Here is a 24969-nt window from a genome sequence, read left to right as displayed (position 1 = left end):
ATGATTGCCTTATGTAGAATAAAATGCTGTGCATCTGAATATGGAGTCAACTTATTTATGCATATACTGGCTGAGCAGATAGCTATACTACTTAGCTTGTGAACACCCACTTCAAGGAAAAGAGAAAAAGTAGTGCAAAAAACTCAAAAGATAAAAATAAAACTATCCAAACTATTGAGCTATCTTATTCAACAATGACATAAACTACTTATCAACCTCTGATGACATTTTGAGTGAAATCTCATTCCTTCTGAGCTCTTCACTGGGTAGTTATTAGCAAAATAGCAGTAGTACTTTTTCTTCCCCTTAAAGTGAAGTTCCTTTTAGTTAAAGGTTGGTGAATTACTCTGGTGGAAAAGCAAAGGTGACAGAGCTTATATATTGTATAAAAATCTAAATAAGTTTGCTGGAACAAATAATCTCTCTAGGTCAGAGAATATACACCACCACAAATCACAAATCTGCAAAACAACAAAGAGCTAACACACATGCAGGTGAAATATGTGGTCAAAATCGGAAACCCATAATATTAGAACAGTGGAACACTAAAGATTAGAAACACAGTGAGAGTTTATAACAGTAAGTATCTATGGCCAAAACTTTCTACTGAAGAATTTCAGGCAAGGATAAAAATCTTATTGTCTCTCTCTCTCAAAAAAAAAAAAAAAAAGAATTAAAAAATCATTTAATGTTAAACGTAAAAATATTAATAAAAATATCATATGTTTATATAATTTATAAGTATTCAGATGCTGAACTTTACTGCCTGAATGTACATAAATGACATTTTATGCATTCATTTTTAAACCTACACTATAATTTCAGGATTGCTTCATTCCATGAATAGTGAAAAAAAAAAACCGTACATTATTATTGATGGACAGGAGGCTGGAAAATTAGGCCCAGATTTTATTTTTTAGTTTTGTTTTATAATAAGAAACTGGACCACTGAAACTATGTAACTGAAGCTTGAGTGCGTGCACTGTAAGGCCCCTGCAGTCCTTTACAACTTTTCAGCGTACCGCTGTTGTGAACTAGGTTTGCACTCTGCCAGCAGAGCAGCTCTGACCCATGGAGAGCACTCCTTCAGATCAACAGTGCCTCAGGCTTTACTGCTTTCTCCAAGAAGTCTTACATTTCAGGCATCAAGTTGAATTTCTTCTGGAGATGATTAACCCAAACCCATGACAGATTTTTTCCAAGATATCCAACTCCTTATGTTTATTTTATCCTGGCTCTTTTTGGATGTACTGGACATAAGTAACCTACTCATTTTACATGTTAAAGGGTTGGTGGAGAGCCATTAATTCCTTAAAATGAGAAAATATTTCAATGTGAGAGTTCTGTTGTGTGAGCTCACACTAAATAATAAGAAACAAAGCCAGAGAATTCTGATTTTAAAAGATAGATTCTCTTCCACACTACTTGTTTCTGTAACACATTTTCATCACATTTCATCACACAGACCTTAGATTCTTTAGAAATGTGTAATTCTGTCAATTTTGTCAGTGCCACATGGTTCAAGAAACGGCTTCCCTAATCTGGCATACAAATTTGAAGCCCAGGAGATATGTAATATGTGCATCTTACTGTAAACATGGCAATTCTGACAGTAGGACTGCAGGAACATCAGATTTAGAATGTGGTTAATAATCCCTTTCAGACCACAGATAAATTAATGATGATTTAATTTAGAAATGGATGTTTACAAACAACATAAAATTTACAAACCGCCTCCTGGGCGCTGATACTATTTTTTTTCCAATGAAAATAACTAATTTATAAAAGATAAAAACAGCCAACAAAGAGCTATTAGCTACAGTTCAGTGTACTTTTAATTGCCCTTAAATAACTAGTAACTTAAACTTGCTTTACTTAAGTCTAGTTACTTAACTTACTTAAGTATACCTAAAGTTTAATATTAGCATTCTACCCTCAGTGCTTTCTCTTAACTCTTAACTTAACACACAGATATTTAAAAGCACCATTGATCTGAATCAGTGTAAATTCTATTTAATAACATACATTTTTTTCTTCAGTGTCGTTAATATAGAATATCTAAGAAACTGTTTATCATTATGGTGAAATATTTTAATAAGCCTACATAATTAACTCAAAGGAGATCTTACAATTACCACTTTCCAAAATCTCAAGTTCTATTTTCCAATTAGCATGAGTAATAACAAACTATAAGAATGCTCTGCTACATATTCTCACTTGGAATGACAATGAGTTTCATAATTGTGAAGTACCAGAAAGATGAAAACTAGAAAATATTAAATGGATTTCTGATATTTAGCTTTCAATAATAAGACATAACCACAAGATCATTTTAAGTCTTACTCTCGTTCAAGTATGAAGTGTTGTATCTACTTGCAATTTGAAGGGAAATGGGTAAGTATTTCCATAATGAAAAACAACCTGTAAAGTTAATTATCAAAATCATATTGGTGAAGGATGTTTTAATATACCTATTTTTCACTTTTCAGTGATTAGTTACCTATGAGCGTAAAATGAAAGGAAATATAGTACTACCAATAGGAAGTATAAATTCCCAAGTTGCAGTATCCTGACAACTCATTCCAATGCCTTTTTAATATAAATAAACTTCCTGGCAATGGTCATCGTATGCATCCCAGGGTGAAGCCAAGTTATATTCTTTCCACTTATTTGAACTGTATGGTACACATATCACTGATGGCTATGACAAAATATGACCAAAAAAAAAAAAAAAAAAAGAACAAAAAAAACCAACAATGTTTTAATAGATTACTTAATCTACTAAATCAATGAGAACATAGTATATGAAATTCTGAGAAACACAGCAATCATTTAAATGAATCATATGCAAATAATAAACACTTAGATAACTTGACTGGACTCTCCCATGTGATCTGCATCTTTGAACTTGCTCTACAGATTGGAATCCAGGTTTTCATTCAACTGAATTGAACAGAAACTATTTGGATGATCCAACAAAACTGCTGAGGTACCCAGATTAAAGAGGACTCCAAAATATGTATACTGTTTCCAAAGATTGTAGCAAAACAATGTGCTAGGCAAGGGGCCTCCTTCTGTAGTTTTGTACTACTGCACCAGGATAAAGCAGTTACACTGTTGGCTGGTAGAAGTAGACATCCTTCCTTTGTATAAATGGAATTACACACCCTGTAATTATCGACCTATGGCTGATAGAAATGCTCAGTTACACATTCAGTCAAGACTAATTGGAACTGCCCAAGAAAAGAATAGCCAAAGACAGATTCTTCTTTCAATTTCTGATTGACTTGATCCAAAATAATTTAGGCTATTTTATACTACATTAATGACTGAAACAGCCTTCAGATAACAAGAGAAGCAGCAGTAAAATTTCCTAAAAACACACTTTGCCATGAAATAGGAAATGAAGGAATTTTTTTTTGGTGTGTTTTTTTTATAACTTTTTCAAGATTTTGAAACCATTGAAATATCACTGTCTACAAAACATATCACGCATATCACACATATCACACATATCACGCTAGCTTGTGCTAAATGAAACTCAGCAACTTGTCTGGAAGCATAACCCAATGACACCAGAAGAAGCAGTATCTCATAATATTTCACACATAATTCCAGGAAATGTCCACCCAAACAAAATCATAGAATCATAGAATCATAGAATCACAAGGTTGGAAATGACCTATGAGATCATCCAGTCCAGCTGTCTCCTCATCACCACTGCTACCACAAGCACTAAACCATATCTCGCAACTCCTCATCCAGATGCCTCCTGAACACTGCCGGGGACGGCAACTCCACACACTCTCTGGGTAGGCCATTCCAGTGCCTGACCACTCTCTCAGAGAAAAAGTTTTTCCTCATATTTAACCTAAACCTCTTCTGATACAACCTGCAGCCATTTCCCCGGGTCCTGTTTGTTGCCCATGAGAAGAGACCAAACCCCTCTTCAGCCCAACCTTCCTTCCGGAAGTTGTACAGTGCAATGAGGTCTCCCCTGAGCCTCTTCTCCAAAGATGTGAAGCTTTCCAGATAACAAGTCAGAGTTTTTGATCAAACCAGTCTCTTAAGAGAAGCAGTAGAGCACGCTAGCATTCTCTGTGGCCTAGAAGCTAATATGGTCACTATATATGACCACAGCCCAAAAATACTACTTATTTGAATTTAAGTTTCAACTAACCTATATGACTACATGCATTAAACTAATTTTAAAGAAACTAAAACAGATTGACAGGCAGCATTCATATTATAAAATGCACAATGATACTACAAATGACTCTAAAGAGTAATTGTTCATAATTTATTTTAGTTCAGAACAAATGGAAAAGCATAGAAAGACTATACTATTTAACTCTTGTCAATTTATAGTCAGAGTATATGCATAAATGTGTGTATGCACACATGTATATACATGCATACACACATACATATACATATACCATACAAACACACATTTAATTGCATTCCCATGCCTTCATACGTTGCTTGTATTTTTAAATGGTATGCTCTTGTTTGTAGGAATAATGCTTCCTTATGTGTTAATGAAGCATGTAATACAAGGGAATTTGCTTATGACTATCTTGTGTGCTATCATGGTACAGATGTGAAAAAAAGGTTCTCTTATGAGATTATTATAACACTGCTGAACAAAAGATGATGACTCATATTAACAAAATATAAGATGTCACTCAAATTTTAAAAGATATTTTCACATATATCTCCTCAATCTCATTATTTTCTTACAATGCGTATATAAAAATAAAAATGCATCAATTGTCTCATAGGATCAAAGAATTCCACAAGTTTTAAAAATTGGATATCAACATTTATTTTCCCTGTCACTTCCTCCTGTTTGGAAACAAGGTAATCTTCATAAAAATCATTCCTTTTATAACACTTTAAACAATTAAGTCTCATGGCCTGGCTATATTTCCATTGTCTAGTAACTGTATACCATTCAATAATCTCTGAAACAATAAACAGTGGAAAATCATATCTCAACAGATAAAACAATATTTTTATTTAGAGCTGACATTTTAATTATTTACAGACTCAAGACAAACTATACGTAAAAATAAATATGTTTAATTAAGGCATAAAGATGCTATAATGAGAGACATTAAGCTCATTCATTTCCACCCTTTATTTTATAGCTCTTATTTTTAATTCTTTTTTTCTATTGGTATTGTTAAACACAAGCTAAAGACACAATGAAGACAAAAGACATTCATCCTACACTTTAACTAGATTACCTCCTAAATATTCATTACCATGATGTGTTCCAGTTTGAAAATCTAAAACTGGTCTAATTGTTTCACTTCCGAGGGCATCTCCTTTCAAAAGTAGTGATTCTGTTATTTAACAGATAACATATGTGTACTTACTATTGATGCTAAACTTTCTTCCCTCATTTCCCGCTTTAAAGAAATAAAGTGGGAATGTATAGAACACAGTTTTTTCCTTTTCTTTGAATTATATTTACTAATTTATGCAGGAGACTGACCGGAGTTCACATTTTCTGCCAGAGCACTGACTACCAGTGTGTGAAGGTAAAAGGGATTAAACAGTTACATCCAGGAAGTTTATTTCCTCTGCAAAATGAATTGGACTGTATTCTCTCTTGACTTAGAACATGGTGTCCACAAGTTTTATGGATAAAGAATGAAGTAATTCCAACTTCTTGTTATGGAAATAATTTGCACTGCAGAACAGACCCAAAGAAATTTATTCCAGGAAAAAGAGGAAGAAATGGTTAAAAAGTGAGAGAGGTGAAATAGGAAGGAAATTTTTCTGTGAGCGAGGGCAGAAATGACTGGTGACATAACTCTGAAATCATCACGCAAGTCCTTTGATTTGAAGTAGATAACATGTAAGATGTTATCCAAATTCTAACTTTAAAATATCTGAATTCTGACTGAGAGGTATGCCAGTTAATGCTCTGTACTGCACTTTAGATTCAGATAAACATTCTGGTGTTTTCTGACCATGCTATCTGTAGTAGCAATGCCTCAGGTAAAAGGACAATCTCATATTTTGGTCAAACAGAACAGTTTGTCTTCTTGAAGCTCACCAGATAGCATGTAAGTAAGCATCTTATATAAAGTTGATGAAAGAAGTCATGCTTATTAGCTGTCCAAAGAAGTATAATCATTCTTGAAATGAAAGACAAAGTTCAAGATTGCCAGTACAGCACTTGCCTTTTGATATCTAATCTGCCACAGTGCCTTTTCTCCATGTATTAAAAAAACAATTTCTATGATTTTTAGTATATATATATATCGGCTTTCCACAATGAAGAAAACGTTTACAGGCAGAAACAGATAAACCAGTGGCAGGAAAGCTAGGCTAAAGACAGGTTCTTAGTCTGGGATCAAGTTTCTCTCTTTGATACGGCTTTGAACAATCATGCTTATGGTTGAAAGGACACAGAAGCAGTTTGCATGTCCATCATCAGCACACGATGACTTCAACAAATGGTAGCATACAAACATATGCCACTGGAACAGATGAAACTCAATGGAAATTGATCAGCTGGATCTAGTAGGTGGCAGCTCTGCTCATGGCAGAGGAATTGAAGTAGATAATCTCTAAGCACCCTTACAACCCAAGCCCTTCTGCGATTCTGACTTAGTCTATGAAATGGTAAATCAGGCCTCGCATATATAAACTCCATATTTTATACAAATTCGTGCTTGAATGCAAGGAAAACAGAGAAGCACACACATCTTTCCTCTTCAGAATTTCACAAGAACTGTTTCCAGCTAAATCTGAGTATGGACTCATGAATGTGAGACAAATTTGGCCCTTCATATAACTAAGTTCATTGACAGAATTCATTTAAGATATACCCAGCTCAGTTGCATACCTGTCTCAGGTTTAACTTCTTTTACTAATCAGTAAATGTGAATTATCTTGTTTCTCTTTTGCCTTACAGAATTGGGAATAAGTAAGGTATTGTATAGTTATGTCATAAAAAATGATAAAATGGCAAAGGTGGCACTTTTCTGAATACAGAATTGAGTTGCAAAGGGAATGAAAATAGCAAAAAAAGAGCTCTAGAAATGCTCATATTCTTAACAGAAGGGTATTTTAAATTTTCACCTGTATTCACATGTATTGAAACCAAAGAGCTTTATCAGTAATCTCATAAGTTAATGAACTAAATTAGCATGTATGGATTTTTGGAAAGCAAATCATTTTTGCTTGTTGAAGTAAACACATTTGCATGTTCAAGCTTTTTTTTTTTTTTTTTTTGTCTTCTGTCAAATGTTGGATTTTTAGAGAATATTTGTCAAAATAACTGCTTTTAAAAAACGTTACCAATCATCAGGTATAATGGCTACCTTGAGAAAAGATGACTATGAAATGAAAAATTTGAAGTGATATTTCATTTACAAAATTAGCTACTTCATTCCTCTGTGGCATGCTTTTATGTCCTTGAAAGTAAATTAGTAATAATAATAAATAAATAAAAAGTGTGCCAGTTCATTATGAATTAATATCTTGGAACACACTCCCTCAAATGAATTGAAATTGAAATTCTTCACTTCTGTAACTTGAAACACTGAGGAATTGATAAGGACCTTAAAATCCTACCTTCTTCAATTTCTTCATATTGTTGTATATTTCAAGTAGACTTGTTTAAAAGACATTAGGGGACATATATGCTTATATGCATACAGACAAAGTGAAATTCTTGCTCATACCTTCAAAGTAACCAGCTTTTACAGACTGTATCTTTGGTGGTTTCACATGGAGATGTTTATTTTCATTTTTTTTGAACAACGCCAGGCGCACAGCTGGGTCTAGACGAAAAGAACAAGTTAAAATCAAAGGTCAGTCTTGGCTCATTCATTCCTTCAAGCAGTTTTTCACCTTTTAGACACTTAATAATTGAAAAGACCTTTAAGCGTTGGTTTTATATTCACAGTAGGTTGCATTTTCTAAAAAAAAGCTACATAAATACATGTGTAACTGAGACTCAAGCTCACTGTCCTACCAGAATTTAACACCATTGATCCTTATTTTGCTAGCTTATCTCAAAATTGAAAATAATTTCAATAAATTTGCACAAAATATTTCAAAATTCTGTTTTTAAAGCTTGAAACTCAAGCTTTGAACTCAGTATATGACAAGTACTATTTCTAAAAGCTTTGGTCCGTAAGTATTCAGTGGTCTAAATCAAGTTACTTACACCTAAAGAATGTTAACAGAAGGCAGTTTATTAGTTATGTTTTGAGGCTAAACATGCAGACAATAAGATAACCATTTTCCAATCCTTACAGAAGTAAAGACATTGGGAAAATATATATATATATATATATATATATATATATATATATATATACACACACACATATATATTTGGCAATCCATAGTGCAGCAGTTTTTGTTGAACTGTGTGTTCTGATAGTGCTAACTTCTCATAAAGCAGCAAAGCAGACTAACTAGAACATAGTTGAAAATATCGATGAAAGTAATTTAGTCCATGCCTACTTCCCGAGGCAGAACCAGTGACACCTTAGACTTTTTTTTAAACTCCAGTTGTCTAGGAAAAAGTTTCTCTTCTTGTTGTGTGATGTTTGCAGCTCCCAAATTAATTCAGAAGATGCCAGATTTGAAGTCATTTTACCCCACTTTTACTAACCACATCAGGGAGACTCAATGACACATCAGGGAGACTGAAGAAGTATAGTAAATAAGCTCAATTAATTTTAAGGTGAGAATATTAAAATCATTTATAACTGGATTACTAGCTTTATAGATATATTCATTTTGCACATAAGGACTAATTACATCTGTTTCGGCATTCATCTCAAATAAAAAATAAATCTGTATTAAGTTTGTGATCTTTAGAGTAGCACGTTTGAGACAGTAGATTGAAGTAAGATTTTGAAAAAAAAGAAGTATTAAAATAATAATATGCTATATTTTAAAAGTTTTGTCTGAACTTTTAAATGACAGAAGTTACAAAGATATTGTAACTGAAGTATAAATTAATATTTTCATACATGTAATATAGATGGTCGTATGAATACTACACATGGATTAGAGTGCAGTATGTTTGGAGACGCTGTTGATAAGATACAGAATTGACAAAAGGACTTCTAAGTTACAAAGGTAGCTGCACTAAAATGAAAGACAGTGTCTTTCTTCCACAGGCAACCAAATACAATGTTTCAAAATTGACTAAAATATCTTAAGACGAAATGTAATTGAACATTCCCAACCATTTTCAAGTAAAAAAGCAATTTCTACAATAGCACAGTTTTCCTATGATGGTCTACTGAAGTTGCTCCAATACATTTTTGAAATGTCATTTTCCCTTAATCGAGCTTACCATTCAATTCTGAAAAATCCAGCCAGTACAAAATTAATCTATACCAAGGACTTTCAAGTGAAGTCACGTGAAATTGTTAGAATTATTCCACTTTTCTCAAATATTTACTTGTGCACAAAGACATCAGAAATACATGAACTGAGAACAGAGGGAAATGATGGAAAGTGTTTTACTAGGGGATTTCTATCAGAAGATTTATCTCTGGGTCTTTGTGAAATAATCTTTAGGGATTTAACTTAGTGCCAGACTACTGAATTTGTACCTACCTAGATCGCCTCATCCATTGCCTACAGCTCTTTTGTTATTAAAAATGAGCCTTTATCTAGTCCCAAATGTAGGCAATATTACAAAGATTAGTTTATAATACCGGTGCTTTTCAGTCTCTGAGAGAGATGGGGAAATGAACTGTATGTATGCTTTGATGACAAGCAATCAAATCTTTCAGATTTCACACAGAGAACTGTTAAAGTGTGCAATAGTTCAAAATCATATAAACATATTCCTGGATTCTTGCATACTCATTTACGTGTGGCTTATTAGACAATTATCTGTGTGGGCAATCTAGAAACCAAGGACATAATTTAATACACATTGTCTGGCAGATTTCAAATATAGAATATTAGTTGGACAAATCCAAGAAATATTATAGAAACAATATGGAGAGAATAGTTACTGCCTGATCTGCCACATTTACTAAACAATGTCATGGCAATATGTGAAACTGAAAAAATTCAAAGCTTGCCATAAAACATAGAAAAACATTAGCATGTATCTGTACCAACTTTAAAGAGCTGATAAAGCAAAGTAGCATTGTGACAGATGAGCATCTAACAGAAAATTCAATTTGTAAATTCATATGTAAGAAAGCCTGCATTTTGTTCCATAACTGAACAGCAATTAGAACCATGGGATTCTCATCCAAGGCCTGAATTCCCAGATTATACTGCTACGTGGAATACATAGCAACAACACCAGTAGCTTTTCATTTCTGCTACTAGAAAAATATAGATTAATGGTCATTTACTTAACGTGTAATAAGAAATAATATAGTCCCCCAGGTTTTTATTTTGACTGTTGTTAATTTAACAAATTATACTGTATAGTGAGATCATCTGTTCTGGCGTTCTGGGTTTTATACTTCTGTGGTTGTTGGTCTTAGTTGTTTTGTTTGCTTGTTTTGTGTTGCTCTGTTGCCTTAAATTCTAAACTCAAAGTAAAAATTATTTGCTGACTCCTATGAAACATCTTAATCATTTTCCTTTGGTTCTAGGAGTTGAGGTCCTCTCCAGCTGGCTTTTGCCTTTTTTAAGACTTATGGTAGCAAGAATTACCATTTCATGCTGTCAATCACTGGTAAGAGAGTTTTCCTTTGGAGAGGAAAAGGATAAACACTAAGTAATACAGTAGTGTAGCAGACACCAGCTGAAAGCCAGACAAAGCTTCCAGATATCTTAAAAGGAACAAAAGTTCACTTTCAGAGTCTAATATAAAATCCAAATAACCTAAGAAATTCAAAGTTAAGTAAGAAATTCTGTATTGCTGTGCTAATGCATCTTCAGGAAATTTAGAATTGTTACTAATTATAGACAGTTTTTAAGCACAGCAAGATGTAGTAATGCCTGCTCTGTTTAGAATTTTCATTAGAATTTCTAAAGAATTTTATGCATCCATGATAAGCAAAAATTTTTCCAAGATTATACCAGTTATATCCGGCTGTTTTTTTTGGGGGGGGGCAAAAGTTCTTGCACAATCAAACAACCTTGTTATGGAGATATGAATAATACTACACAAATTTTATTCTAAGGACAACATTTTAATCATAGGAAATAAATGCAAAATTAACCTGAGTAAGTAAATAATTGTAACTTGATTCTATCATAAGAAAAATATAAGAAGTACAAATTCTAGAAGATATATATATATATATATATATATAAAGAGAAGAGATACATGAGAAAAAAGACAAAGTCTGTTTAATACAGCTGTAAAATACTCATTTTTATCAGAATTTATCCCTGAAAGAAAATGATGTCTTTATGGACATTTAAAGTGTAACCTGTCTTTACTAAATCACATTCCCCCTTATTCAAATTAATGTTTAATGCTGTACAAGCAACCTTTTTAAAAGAGATGCTCTATTTTGAGATTTAAGAATAGAAACATCTACTTACTACAGTAATTATTTATGTGTTGACTTACCCACATTTTTATTACTGTATTTTCTGGGCTTCATTTTATGGGCCCTCTTCAGCATTAGTTGTGCAGTAGAAATATCTTTAAAACCCCTATGGGAAGGAAATAACATACTAAACACTTCACATATATTACATTAGATCACCTGCAAAGCATTTTATAATGCACTTTTCAAAAAGAGTGTAAGTTTTTAGTACTTTGTATGCATAGTAAAAAATATTACGAATTATACAGATTCCTGCAATGCTTATCTTAAAATTATAATGTATAAAGCTGGTTTCTTAGACACTTTTAAAAGAAACTGCAATAACTTTTACTTTGGTAGAAAATGGATTCTTGAAAAGTGGAACATAAAATAAGCAAGGTATGACAGCCAAATGTACTGCACCTATTTCCTACCAGATCTCTTACCAGAAGGAAATAACAAAAAAAGAAGAAGAAGGAAAAAAAAGAAACAGAAGTTTAACATACCATTCTTTTGAAATTTTCTCTTCTTTATCAGACCTGAATGAAAACTTTTTTTCTTTTAAGTCAGAGTTCTGTGACATTGTTTCCTTCTCTGAACTGAAAACAAATTATAGGAGCAATATTTAAAGGTTGATTCATAAGAAAGGGTATTGTGTGACTATTTTGCAGCTTTTATTATTATGTATGTTGTTTGTGCCTTTGGAAGCTTGGAGATAATACAAAACAAATCTATTTTAATACTCCAAGAAAACTTTATCTCAGAGTCTAATAAAAGACTGCCATTAATTTGAAATGTTTACATTTCAATTAATCAAAGCATAATTCAGTCCTTTCTCTCCAAAAGAATACAGCTGTGTAAGAAATCCCTTTTAATCTTTATCTAGTCTTAGAAATATGTATTTCAACATCTACATGTTATTATACAAACTCTTTTTTTTTTTGTGAATTATAGTCAAACACATACTTAAAATGTATGTGTATATCCACATATGCTTAATTAATGAAAAATTATAATTACACTTAAGATAGCTAGTTTTTAAGGTAATATCATTTTTAAAAAAAGCATCAAAAAACAGTCTTAATTTCTCTTCCATATGATGTCTATAAAATAAAAATCAACTAATCAGAATGGGATAAAAAAACAGCATCCTCCCCCTTCTTTAGTCCTTCCCCCCACCTTCAAATACTTTAGTTACCTTCTGTGACAGTGGGTATTTTCCGTTGAGTATGAATGTGGTCTGTCAATACACTGCCAAGGTGTTTGTGGTGACAATTGCAAATTATCTAAACGTTCACTGGAATCTGAAGGCCTAGCATGCTTCTCAGTAAAAAAAAATTAAAAAAAATGCAGTTGGTAACTCCTGCAATTTGTCACAAGTCATGAAAACAATTATTCAAAAAACAAAAGTTATCCATGTGAACAGACTTCTGAGCATGACTGAGACTATTTACATCTAGGACTCCAAAATGTGAAGGTAAATCTGAAAGAGTTTGCAATCTATTACTGCAACAGGAGGGATTCTCAGTAGTGCAATGACCATTGGAAACTTACCTTCAACTAAATAAACAGGGCAAAAAGGTGACTTCAGTTATACTTAAAGTCCTAAAATATAATGAATTATACATTTGTAAGACTTCTTTATTTTAACTGTAGGAGATAAAACATTAGGAATAGTATGCTTGAACAAGGAAAAAAAAAAAGCCCTAAGAAAACAAAAAGTTAAAACTTCAGTTTATCAAGCAACTAGCAGACATTACAGCTCAATGACCTTTAGCTGCTCTGAAAACATTCAGCTGTTGTCATATAATGCAGATCCTAGTATTTTTAAAGTACTGTGTCAACTAGCAATTTTTAATCTACTGCCAAACGTACAGATGAAGAACATCTTTTTTTTTTTTTTTTTTTTTTTCTGCTACCGTGAAGTAAAGTCTTGAAATAAATCCAAAATAAAGAAAGACTTAGACAAATGAAAGAATATTTGAAAGAAAAATCACATTTGGGGATGAGGAGGAAGTCTGAGACTTCAAACTGTGTCCTTCTCGTGTCAATAGATTTTCATATTAATCACTGCAGAATAGCATACCTTTAGGAATGAAGACTGAAGACCATATCCCTAAGAAACGAATAAAGACTGACAAGTAACAAGTTTTGTGACGTTACCTTTGTCCAGTGCAGCTGGTTTGAGATCAGGAGTGTTTGTGAAGGGAAACGGGTGCAATCTGGAGTTGGCCATTCATACCCTATTGCAGCCTGTACAAATGAGTAAAGTCAAATAGTGCACTGATAAAATCAGTTTAGTTTTGATAACTTTTACAAAGTCTCTTTTCAACTGTCTTGTGTACTGTTTCAAGTGTTTTCACATCATATATCAGAACTGCCACCTGCAGAGTAATCATGCTCAAAACACTCTTGAAGATGCTATGCTGTACTCTTTGATTTAAAAAAAAATAGATTTTTTTATTTTATTTTTTGTTGTTGTTAAAACGCATCTCTATATCTCAAATTCTTGGAATTTAATCTCAATATTGTTAGTAAACATGATTTATTAAAAATGACTGCCAAACTCTGAAAAAATACAGACATGAGATACTTAAAGGCCTAAATACTACAAGGAGTCAATTGCTCTTTTTTTGAGCAACTGGGTATTTTATACCTAGAAATAGGTGCTTGATCCTGCCAAACTTATTTTTCCTATGTAAAATGGAACTCCTGAATAGTGTTCACTGAAATCTGGGGTTAAAAAAGTAAAGTCTGGCAAATAACAAGGTCTTTCGAGCCCCTTGAAATTGTAAGAGAAAGAAGGATGATATTTCAGTTATTTTGAAAAATTTAATTCAGTTAGTGGTCATATATAATTTGGGGATTTTAAAAGCAAAGCTCTTATTTACAAGGTAAGTGAGTACTGCTGAACCAGTACTCTTCTTCCACTCTGACCTAGGTTCATTGGATACATTTTTCAATTTGCCAATTTAGATTTTAATTTAAAATTTTTAAATTTGAATAAAAATTTGAATTTTTATTTTCAAGCACTAAAAATGATTCATTCCTGCATGTTTGATTCCTTGGTTCTGGAATTCTCTGTTCTTTGACTACAATATATTTGGATTTTTATCATTTTATTTACAAAATCCAGACTGATTCTATGTTGTCATCAGAAATTGCTGATGACTTTTTACTAGTCTTTTCCTTATTGTTTCATTTCATGATTAAAATATACATTATCCATCTTACCCCACTTCCTCTTTCAGGTGGTTGTACACGCTATGAAATTATCTGTTATACTTGCTTGTAAACTACTAACATATCTCTTTCTCAATTATTATTCTCATGCTGATAAACACTGAGTAGTTGATTAAAAAAAATCATTAAAAAAAACTGCCACATTTAATTTTTTTTCTAGAAGATTGCACTAAATCCAGTTGCAAAAGCTACTATTTAAAGTTCTGACATTGATATAATTCAGATACAGAAAACTGTATCATATCTCTGTTCATATCACTGCAGAGACAAAACTATTGCATATTCAAGTTCTGCAGATGTCTGTGAATAGATTGATTGAAATGAATAACTATGAAAAAGGGAGAAAATCTGACCAAAATGTCTCAGTGAAATCAGGCCTTCCTTCCAACTTGCCTTCTTTGAATTTACTCTTTAATTGCATTAAGTCATACTTCTAGCTTTTCAGACAATAGTTTCAGATTTATTTCTTAAGCATGGGCATGCAATCCAGTTGCAAATAAACTCAAGGTCTGCATGGCCATAGAATCACAGAATATTCTGAGTTGGAAGGGGTCCATAAGGATCATTGAGTCCAACTTCTGGTTCCACATAGGACAACCTAAAAATCAGACCATGTGTCTGAGATGGTTGTCCACATGCTTCTTGAACTCCAGCAAGGTCTCTAAGGAGCCTCTTCTGGTGCCCGATCACCCTCTCAACGAGGAACATTTTCCCAATACTCAGCCTGAACCTCTTCTGTCACAGCTTCATGCCATTCCCTCAGATTATATTTTTGCCACCAGAGTCAGTGCCTCCCTCTCTGCTCCCCTTTATGAGGATGCTATTGGCCACAGTCCCCCCTCAGTCTCCTCCTCCCTAAGCTAAATGAAGAAAGGGACTTCAGCTGCCTCATACGTCTGCTCCTCTAGACCCTTCACCAGATTCACAGCCCTCTTCTGGACACTCTGATAGTTTTACAACCTTTTTGTACTTTGGCACACAAAAATGCACACAGTACTCAAGGTGAAGCTGCACCAATACAGTGTAAAGCAGGATAATCATATCCCTCAGCCAGATTGCAGTGCAGAGCCTGATGCACCCCAAGGCACAGTTGGCCTTCCAGACTGCCTGCACACACTGTTGACTCATGTTCAACTTACTGTTGACCATGAGCCTCAGATCCCTTTCAAAAGGGCTGCTCACAAACTTCTCATCCTTCTAGTCTGTATGTATAGCCAAAAGTGGCCTTTTGACCCAACTGCCAATTGCTTATCCATCACATTATATTTACACCTAGTGCTCTGCTGGGCATTTTGTCCAGAAGGATACTGTGACAAACACAATTGTGTTTCTGATTTTGTGATCATAATTTGTGATTGTACTTGTGACCTTCCTCTCATGAACCCTTGTTGGCTATGACCAAAGACCACATTGCCCTTCAGGTGTTTTTCAGTAACTCCCAGCATAATATTTTCCATAACTTTACCAGGCACTGAAGTGAGACTGACAGGCCTGTAATTGCTAGGGTCTTCTTTTTTGTCTGCTTGAAAATTGGAACGTTTGCCAGCTTCCAATCAACTGGGACCTCTCCAGATAACCAAGACTGTTGAAAAATAATTGACAGATGTCTCTCAGTGACAATAGCCAGCTCTCTGAGCACTGAGGAGTAGATCCCATGGAGCCCCATGGACTTCTATGTACTCAGGTGAAGCAACAAATCCCACATAAGTTTGGGGCTGGCTGGGAGTTGATTGTTACCACAGTCATTGTGCTGCAACTCTGGGCACCTGCAATCCCAAAGCTGATAATCAGTGAAAATGGGACTTCATCTTTGCTGGTATATTAAGGTATACGAAAACGGCAATATTCTTAAATATTTTTCTCCTCCTCTCTTTGTAGAAGAACCAATAGATCTGTAGAGAGGTAGGTTCCTACTTCATGTAAATATCAATCAAATTAATTTTGTTGTGCAATGATGTGTCCAAGAATGACTTGGGTATTTATATGTCTTACATTAAAAGTGAATATGATTCAAGACGGACTGTCAGAGTTCAGGTCAAGCTCATACCCTAGCCATCTGAATTTCTGTCTCTCCAATTTGTTTCATTGCATTTGTTTCTGATAGAAATCAATAAAGATGAAACATGAGAAGTAATATTCTGCAGTTCTAGTCAATTTCAGGGAAAAGAAATCACTTAAGTAACGCCCAGATCAAATATTTTTGTTTTATATGCTTGCACCATAATTCAGTTAAAATTCTTTTAAAACTCAGGTTGAAACTTTTCTCACAAATACTTTCTTAGTCCAGTGTTTGACAGTTAATAATTTAATGTTCTCCATTGTGTTTCTGTTTCTTACATAGCCTATAAAATGTCTTTCAGTGTTCTAAGCACTGAAAAGAAATATCAATGAAAATAGAAAAGCAAGATGCAAGAGTAGAAATATGCAAGATCAAAACAGAACAAAAAAAAAACCAAACTGATTTACCACTAAGATTATATCCACTGATAAGAAGCATCTTTGGCACCAATATGTAGCCTATTATAAAAATATACCACACTGTCATCTGCTCTGGCCAACAAAAATAAAACATAATTGATTTTTAAATGTATTATCTTTCACTGTGTTTATGCCCAGAGAGATAGCACTGAGTTCAAGAAACTTCTGTCCATATCTTTCCCATAAACACTGTCCTAAATTATAACTAGTGCAATGTTTATTTGCCAAAAACTAAGGCTAAAAATTAGATCAATTTCTACTGAGATAGACAATGAGAAAAAAATGCAGCCTGAGTTGAATTACGAAACAAATAAAATGATATTGTCTGATTGCATGTTCGATGTAAGCAGATATTTACTACTATATTCATGTTTATTTCTGATGTCAAAGAAGTAGTTTCACTCTGAAAGGTCTATATGGGTCTGAAGCTACCCCATGTTTCCAAATGTGGTAGGCCTCACAATCACAAGATAATAATCTGACAAAACTGTGAACCTATGTTTTAGAATTAGGGAGAATTTACTCTTTATACCTCTTCACTTTCATTTTCTTATTATCTCATTCTCTGCTTTCAAGACAGTAACAGTTTAGCCAGAGTAATTGTCCTGTTGATATTTACCTAGGGATTTTATTCATATGGTATTTTAAGATAAAATTGAAAATGTAGTCAACAGCATATTTTTGCTAAAAAAGGAGATCAATACACAAAACTCACTCTGAACTGAGTCATGACTGGTCCCTGGAAACAACAATAAGTACTGAGAATGAGAGGGTTAAAAAAACAGTTTCATTTTCAAAACTGCTTCTACATCACTATTTCACATTTAGTGTATAGAATTCTTTCCATTTACAAAAAATTCACCCTGCACATCATCTGCCTGGTTTTGCCTAATTTGTTTCTCTAGATTTTTGCTTCCCTTGGTGAGGAAGGCCATTTATAATATTCTTGGTCTTTAACATCAAAGAATGGCCTTATTCCAACCAGATTTTGCAAAGTATCTGCCTTTTCTACATTTCAAATAGTTCTGAAGAACAAGACAATAGGCAACAAGAGTTAATAAATACATTAAAAACTCAGGATGAATCTTTCTACTAGTTTTCTTCACAGAATTCAAGCATATGGTTTTTCATAGTGGAGATGCCTTTGCTTTCTACTTTGTTATCTTCTGATGAATATATTTGATATATAAATCAAACTGTTGAAACAAAAAGACAAATGGAAATCTACTTTAACCCAAAGTAGAATTTTAAACAGCATTCTGTGACTATTTCAAAAAAAAAAAAAAAATTCCATTTTTGAGCAAGGCACACCACATACTTTTCCTAGTATTAGAAATTCTGTAAGTTAAATGAATGCTCTGGGATTTGGGTCAGCAAGCGTGAGTGTTGAGGAAAAAGGCCTCATAAGCTGAATGTTAACCCTGTGGATATTCAGAGTAGAGAAGGGCATACGAGGGCAAGCCATACTGGACTGTCTCTCATCTTGCAGAAAGCTGTTAACTTTTTCTTTTAATTCCTGGCAAGTGTATTTTGTGGTGCATTTCACTCAAACCCAGTGCAAATCTAGCAAAAAACATTTCACTTAATTTGCACTGGACTTCATTTCTGCCAAAGCCTAAATATTCCTTGCTAAAAATGTATTCTGTAAAATGTAATACATTTTTGAAAACTTGCTAGGAAATCATGAATTTTTAGCTCTTATAGAAGCTACAGAAGGACCAAACAAGTTTTCTATGCTTATTTAAAATTGTTGACAGATTGTGATCAAGAACTGCCTGAAGACCTATTTTTTTTTTATTTCCAGTATTCCACCAATGCAGCTAAACTTCTGCCATTCCAAAACTGCATGTAAATGCATTGATCTGACCAACTTCATTAAAAAACAAAACAAAAAGAAAACTGTATAGGTTTGTTTTTTTTTGTTTTGTTTTGTTTTGTTTTTTTTTTTAGCAGGCAGGACACATAGGTCATTTTATAGAGAACAAATGTCAGAACTGTGAGCAATAGAAAAAGCAGTCTTTTTCTATGCAGTTCTCTTTCATGCATGTTATATGGTGAAGATAAAATAAAGTAGCACTCTAATAAGGGTTGTTTTAACCTCTGGTAATGCTTCCTTTTCAAATCTGCCTCTATGTAGGAAGAGAATGCTGGACATGCTTTCATTCCTATGATTGCTAAAACCAATGCTGTAAGCCAAAAAAGTAGCACATGTCATACATATTCCTAAGAAACATCACAATAATGAATTGAGCCCAAAAGCTTTTCAGAATTTTAGAAAACTTCTTAATAGAGTACATTCTTGCAGGAAATTTAGAACAGGTTAGTGGCGTAGTTGCCTAATTGTAGAATGATGTACTAGGATTTACTCAAAAAAATCACAATTATCTTTGAAGAAAAACATTTCAGAATACAGTATTAGGGAATATCTTTGCCAAAGGTAATTTTTTCAAAAACTATTAATAAAGTCAGAAGATTGATTGATCTCTTGAATTCTTACGTTTAAAATAAGTACAGATGTGATTTCTCTAAATACATATGACCAAAACAACAGAAATAATTTTGGCAACTATCAAAATAAGTGAATAATGAAAATTTCAGAGACTCACAAACTCTTCTTTCACAAAAAATATTAACTGAGTACATACATACTTAACACTCCACAAGTCTGAAACCTATTGCAATTTACCAAAGTCTTTCATTACCTACACGACCCACATTTTTTTCAGAAAAGCATTTCTGCTTTAAGCCTGACAGTTTTCAAAGGAAGCTCTGGGTCCTACATTTATTTATTCCTTTATTTATTTATTAAATACAGGAACACGAAGTACAGATAGGCAAACGGTAACCTCAGTTTCAGAGGTTAGACAAGTGGTTCAAGTAAACATCAGAAATGGATTTTTCAAAAATCTTTTGAGATTCCCATCAACCTCACTAAGGTCCTGTTTCCTTTAGCCCACCCCTGAAACCATTCTAAGACCTCAAATGCACTCTTCCCTGAAAAGGGAAAACTGGCCTCCTCAAACATAGAGAAAGCTGAAGCACTTAAAGAGTTATTTGCCTTGGTCTTCAAGGCCTGTTCAGGCTTCTCACGCTTCGCGTGTCCCAGAACTTCCAAGCAGGGGTTAAGGGTGTAAAATCCCCCCAATGCTAAGAGCAGAGCAAGTCTGAGACCACCTCATGAGGTTGAACGTCTACAAGCCTATGGGGCCAGAGGATGCGCAGGGCTCTAAAGGAACTGGCTGATGTGGCTGTCCAGCCATGCATTTGGCCTATGAACACTTCCCTAGTAAGTCCAGGGAACTCACTCAATCTGAGTCCACAACTCAGACTGAGTAATGAGTCTAAAACTACACAGAACTGAGGACTTTTTTCAGTTTTCTACATTTTTTCCTGGTTTTGGCTTCTTTATTCAATTGTGACACTTAACCATTTTTAGAGAAACAAGACTGAGAAGCATAATTAATTATATAACTGTACTTTTCTATGTTATACTATATATTTTAGAAGCATTTCAGTGGCATTATAGAAATGAGATCACATGATGCAATGCCAGAAAGCAATCAGAGTGCATTTTGCATAAGCTGTGAAGGTCACAATTTCTAGTGCCCCTGTTTCTCTTTATCAGATATTGACTGCAAAAAACTACCTCTAGGGCTAGGATATCTATTTACTAGATAACAAGAAAACAAGATTTCAGCATTTTAGATAAGAATAATTGCTAAAAAAAAGTAGAATCTATCTGATCTATAGAACCTATCTGACCACGGACTACCATACCATTTATTAATCATATGAAGATATATGTTACCTGAGCCTTTTTCTTTTTTCAAAGAAAAGGATGAATCTGAAGAAATTTTCATCAGAGACTCTTTTGCTGTTCCATTTACACTGTAACTTCATAACAAATTTCATTTAAAAAAGGGATTGTGTTCTTTGTAGCACAAAACATACAAAAGTTTGATTCTGATCTGATACTTACGGGCAAGCTCTTGTAATTGCTTAAGTGTCAAGATCTGGTCAAGTTATGGGAACCCTCTAACCTATAGGATATTTTCCTGGCATAAGCTGGAAAACAAGAATCACTGGCACAAGCTCACAACTGGGGACAAACCACATCATGCAGCATTATCTCAAAAAGAAACAAAACACTGCAAGTGTCTAGTGTGGGAAAGTGGTAAGTCTGTAAAAGGTGGGAGATACTAAGAAAAATAATTGTTCTACATGCTGTTTACTTTTCTTGAGTTAAAATATGCTCTAGCTTTTATTCCTCCTACACTTCAAAAACAAAAAGGAAACAAAATAAAAAACAAACAAAGAAAAAAACAACAAAAGAAAAGAACCATCTCTCTCCCAAAGACAAGTTAGAGCTAGGCTAAGTTGTAAGTCATAAATACAATACTCGTGTATATTTCAGTGTACTTCAGAGGCTGATTTCATAGACTAGAATTTGTTATTAATTACTTGAAAAATTATAGAAATTCACCTCAGCTCATCTCAAGCTTACGTGACTAGGTTGTTTAGAAGCCTAGGTTGTTCAGACAGCCTGAACAAGAAAGTGCACTTAGTGACTTATAAGTCACTGCCTTATACAAATGCCTTAAAAGGTACCTATATGCTCCTTTATACTCCAGGAACATGGGTAATTGCTACCCAGCTGCCCTGGAGAGGGGAAAAAAAAAAAAAAAAGAAAATTTTGTCTGGCTGGGGTTATGCAAAAATGTGAAGAAAACCAGTCAAGAACTTTAAAAGCTATCAAACACAGTGTGGTTTAAAAATTCTATTCAAGCAAGATCAGAAGCAGAATGCTTTGTCTCAGAACAGTGGATTTATTCCTTTTGCTGAAAGAAGTTGTGATGAATTATTATTTTTTTAATTTGGCTGAAACTTAGAAAATGTTATTTTCTTTTTGAAAAAGTATGACTAGATATCCCTAACTTAAACAAAACTCAAACCTAGTTTTGCAAAAATACAGTGTTCTCTGTACTATGTTACCATCAGTAGTGGTAGTTGATGAAAGTAAGATATTTGATTGTATGTTGACCTAATGTAGGACAACAGTAGTTGAATCATAGAGTCATAGAATCACAAGGTTGGAAATGACCTAAAGACCATCTAGTCCAACCGTCTTCTCATTACCACTGCTACCACAAACTAAGCCATATCTTGTAGCTGATGCCTCTTGAAAACTGCCAGGGACGGTGACTCCATGACCTCTCTGGCCTGACCACTCTCTGAGAGAAAAAAGTTTTTCCTCATGTCCAATCTAAACCTCCTGTGGTACAATTTGCAGCCATTTCCCCAGGTCCTGTTTGTTGCCTGGGAGAAGAGACCAAACCTCTCCTCATCCCTATCTCCCTTCAGGAAGTTGTAGAGTGCAATGAGGTCTCCCCTGAGCCTCCTCTTCTCCAGATTAATCAATCAAAGCTCCCTCAGCCGCTCCTCATAAAATTTGTGCTCCAGACCTCTCACCAGCTTCACTGTCCTTTTCTGGACATGCTCCAGGGCCTCAATGTCTTGTAGTGAGGGGCCCAAAACTGAACACAATACTTGAGGTGCAGCCTCATCAGTGCTGAATACAGGGGGATGGATGATCACCTCCCTGCTCCTGCTGGCCACACTATTTCTAATGCAGACCAGGATGCCATTGGCCCTCTTGGCCACCTGGGCACACTGTCGGCTCAATGACCACAGTTCTTAGAAGATAATTGTCTTAAAAAGTGATTGTAGTCAATTAGTTCAACTTACTGACAGTGACATTTTGCATTTTACTCACACCACATTTTCATAATGAAAATAACAATGCTTATAGTTGCATGGTACGGAAAGTAAGAGCTATATCAAGCAAATGTATTGTCAGGTATCATCCATTAGAGATAATGAACTCTGCCTTGTAGAGCTCAACATTTGCTGCATGGATGGACTGCTGATGAAAGATTGTCCTAAGATCAACCTTCTGGAGCATATTGGCTGGAATTCTCCAAAGTCCACATGAAAGACATGAAAATATCACCAAATACCAGCCTCATACTTTCAGAGACATCTGCTGGCCAGATCTTTCATCTCATCTGGGATAGCCTGTTTGACACTGCACAAAGAAACAGACATAAAACAGTAATGCCATCAATTGCTTCTGAATGTCTTTGGCAGTTTATTGGAGCAGAGATGAATACAAGAAGTTAGCAGTAATTGTAAAGGTGAAATGATTACTATTCATGTTATTGTGAGCAAGATAAAGATCTTTCCTCCAGTTCAATAACATGCAATCAATTTCTGACATGACATGGAGCCAGAGATTTGTACTAATAATATACCACTGCTCAACATGCATAAGTGGATAAAATAGATCTTTGGAAAAGACTGCAGTTTTTTTCCCTGTGCTATTTTAAAACTTCAACTTCCACAGAGCACTAGATGCACTGAGTTTACAATTAAGATATTAAAAAGTTATTTAATGAAGACTGCTACCTAATGAGTGACTTACTACACCACTGTGTTTGCGACTTATTTAAATAGATGCTTACATACTAGCGACTTTGTGAATTGCTAGATAATACAGAATGAAATCACTGTAACTGAAATCTTACATAATATGGATATAAAAATAATGATCATACCACAAAACAGTGAACTATGATTTAGTAGACATGGTTTACTATTTTTGTATTAGGTTGTAATTAGGAAACGTTATTCTCTCACTACATTCACTCCAACCAATAGTAAAATCTGCACTACAAAATGGCATCCAGATTTTTTTTTGTTCTTCCTTCACACTCCAGCATATGGGATCTCTTAGCCTAGCAATACATACTCCTCCCTACACACTTTTTTGAGGCCCAAAAGATAGCCACTAATATAACGTGTCATTATTTGGCTCTGCTTCAGCACTTTGCTACCAAAGCACCAAAGACAGAAAGGAGGAATATAGAAGCAAAGACTTCTCCAGACTTCTTGTTTCAGGTAAAGTAAAAAGCCCATGTGATTTCTTTATATTGCACACAGTTAATAACATGATACAACTATATCAATCATCACTATTTCACACGAACTTTTCAGTAGGTCAGTCATATGACTACTACATATTTTGTGCAATCTAGTGAACACAATATGCTTGAAACAAAGAAACAGAGAAAAAAATATGATAAATATCAAAGGGTATGAGAAATTTTTGAATTCTACTTACAGTCAATCTTGAAACTCTGAAATGTTTAATCACTGATATCCTGTCTAGGTTTAAACATTTTAAATTTACCACATACAGAACTTGGAAGAAAACAGGTATTATATTTTTCATCACAACCAGCTAAGGGATTGAGTAATTTATTCAACATTAATCTCCTGTTCAGCCTTTGAGTCTGATGCACAAATTAAAATGTTAATTTGGTGATTTTGGAAAAAAGAAAAAGATGTATGGCAACACCAGAAAGTGATATAGTGCAAGACTCACTAAAATGACCTGGTGTTTGTTTTCCTAACTCCTCCACTCCTTTCTTTTCTCCTTGGCTTCAGGAGCACCTGTACAGATGTGATTATCTTGCCGACAGTCAGATGGAACAAAATTGCCCATGTGAATTTTAGTTAAGCAAACATAACAAACCAAATTATTGGGCAGGAGAGTGAAGCAAGCCTGGCTCAACCAACTTAAAGTATATGAGATTCTGGACTGAATCTGAATAATTCAAAACAGGGCATTTTCCTTGTTTTCTACATATGAACACATACTTCTTCTGGTGAAAAAAAAGTAAATTCTTTC

General features: G+C 34.2%; 1 protein-coding gene across 1 annotated transcript in view; it reads right to left on the bottom strand.

Moving 5' to 3' along the window:
• Positions 1-24969, bottom strand: part of LRRIQ1 (leucine rich repeats and IQ motif containing 1) — a 98083-nt gene that overhangs the window by 31764 nt on the left and 41350 nt on the right. Inside the window, 5 exon segments of the mRNA XM_042890303.1 lie at positions 7707-7805; positions 11540-11625; positions 12005-12097; positions 12697-12818; positions 13662-13751. Coding sequence (XP_042746237.1) covers positions 7707-7805; positions 11540-11625; positions 12005-12097; positions 12697-12818; positions 13662-13751 — 490 coding nt within the window.

Source organism: Lagopus leucura, unplaced genomic scaffold (genome assembly GCF_019238085.1).
Source record: "Lagopus leucura isolate 7727_CA_CO unplaced genomic scaffold, USGS_WTPT01 Super-Scaffold_100159, whole genome shotgun sequence".
In the NCBI taxonomy this organism is placed as follows: domain Eukaryota; kingdom Metazoa; phylum Chordata; class Aves; order Galliformes; family Phasianidae; genus Lagopus; species Lagopus leucura.
This window is presented reverse-complemented; position numbering and strand designations above follow the sequence as displayed.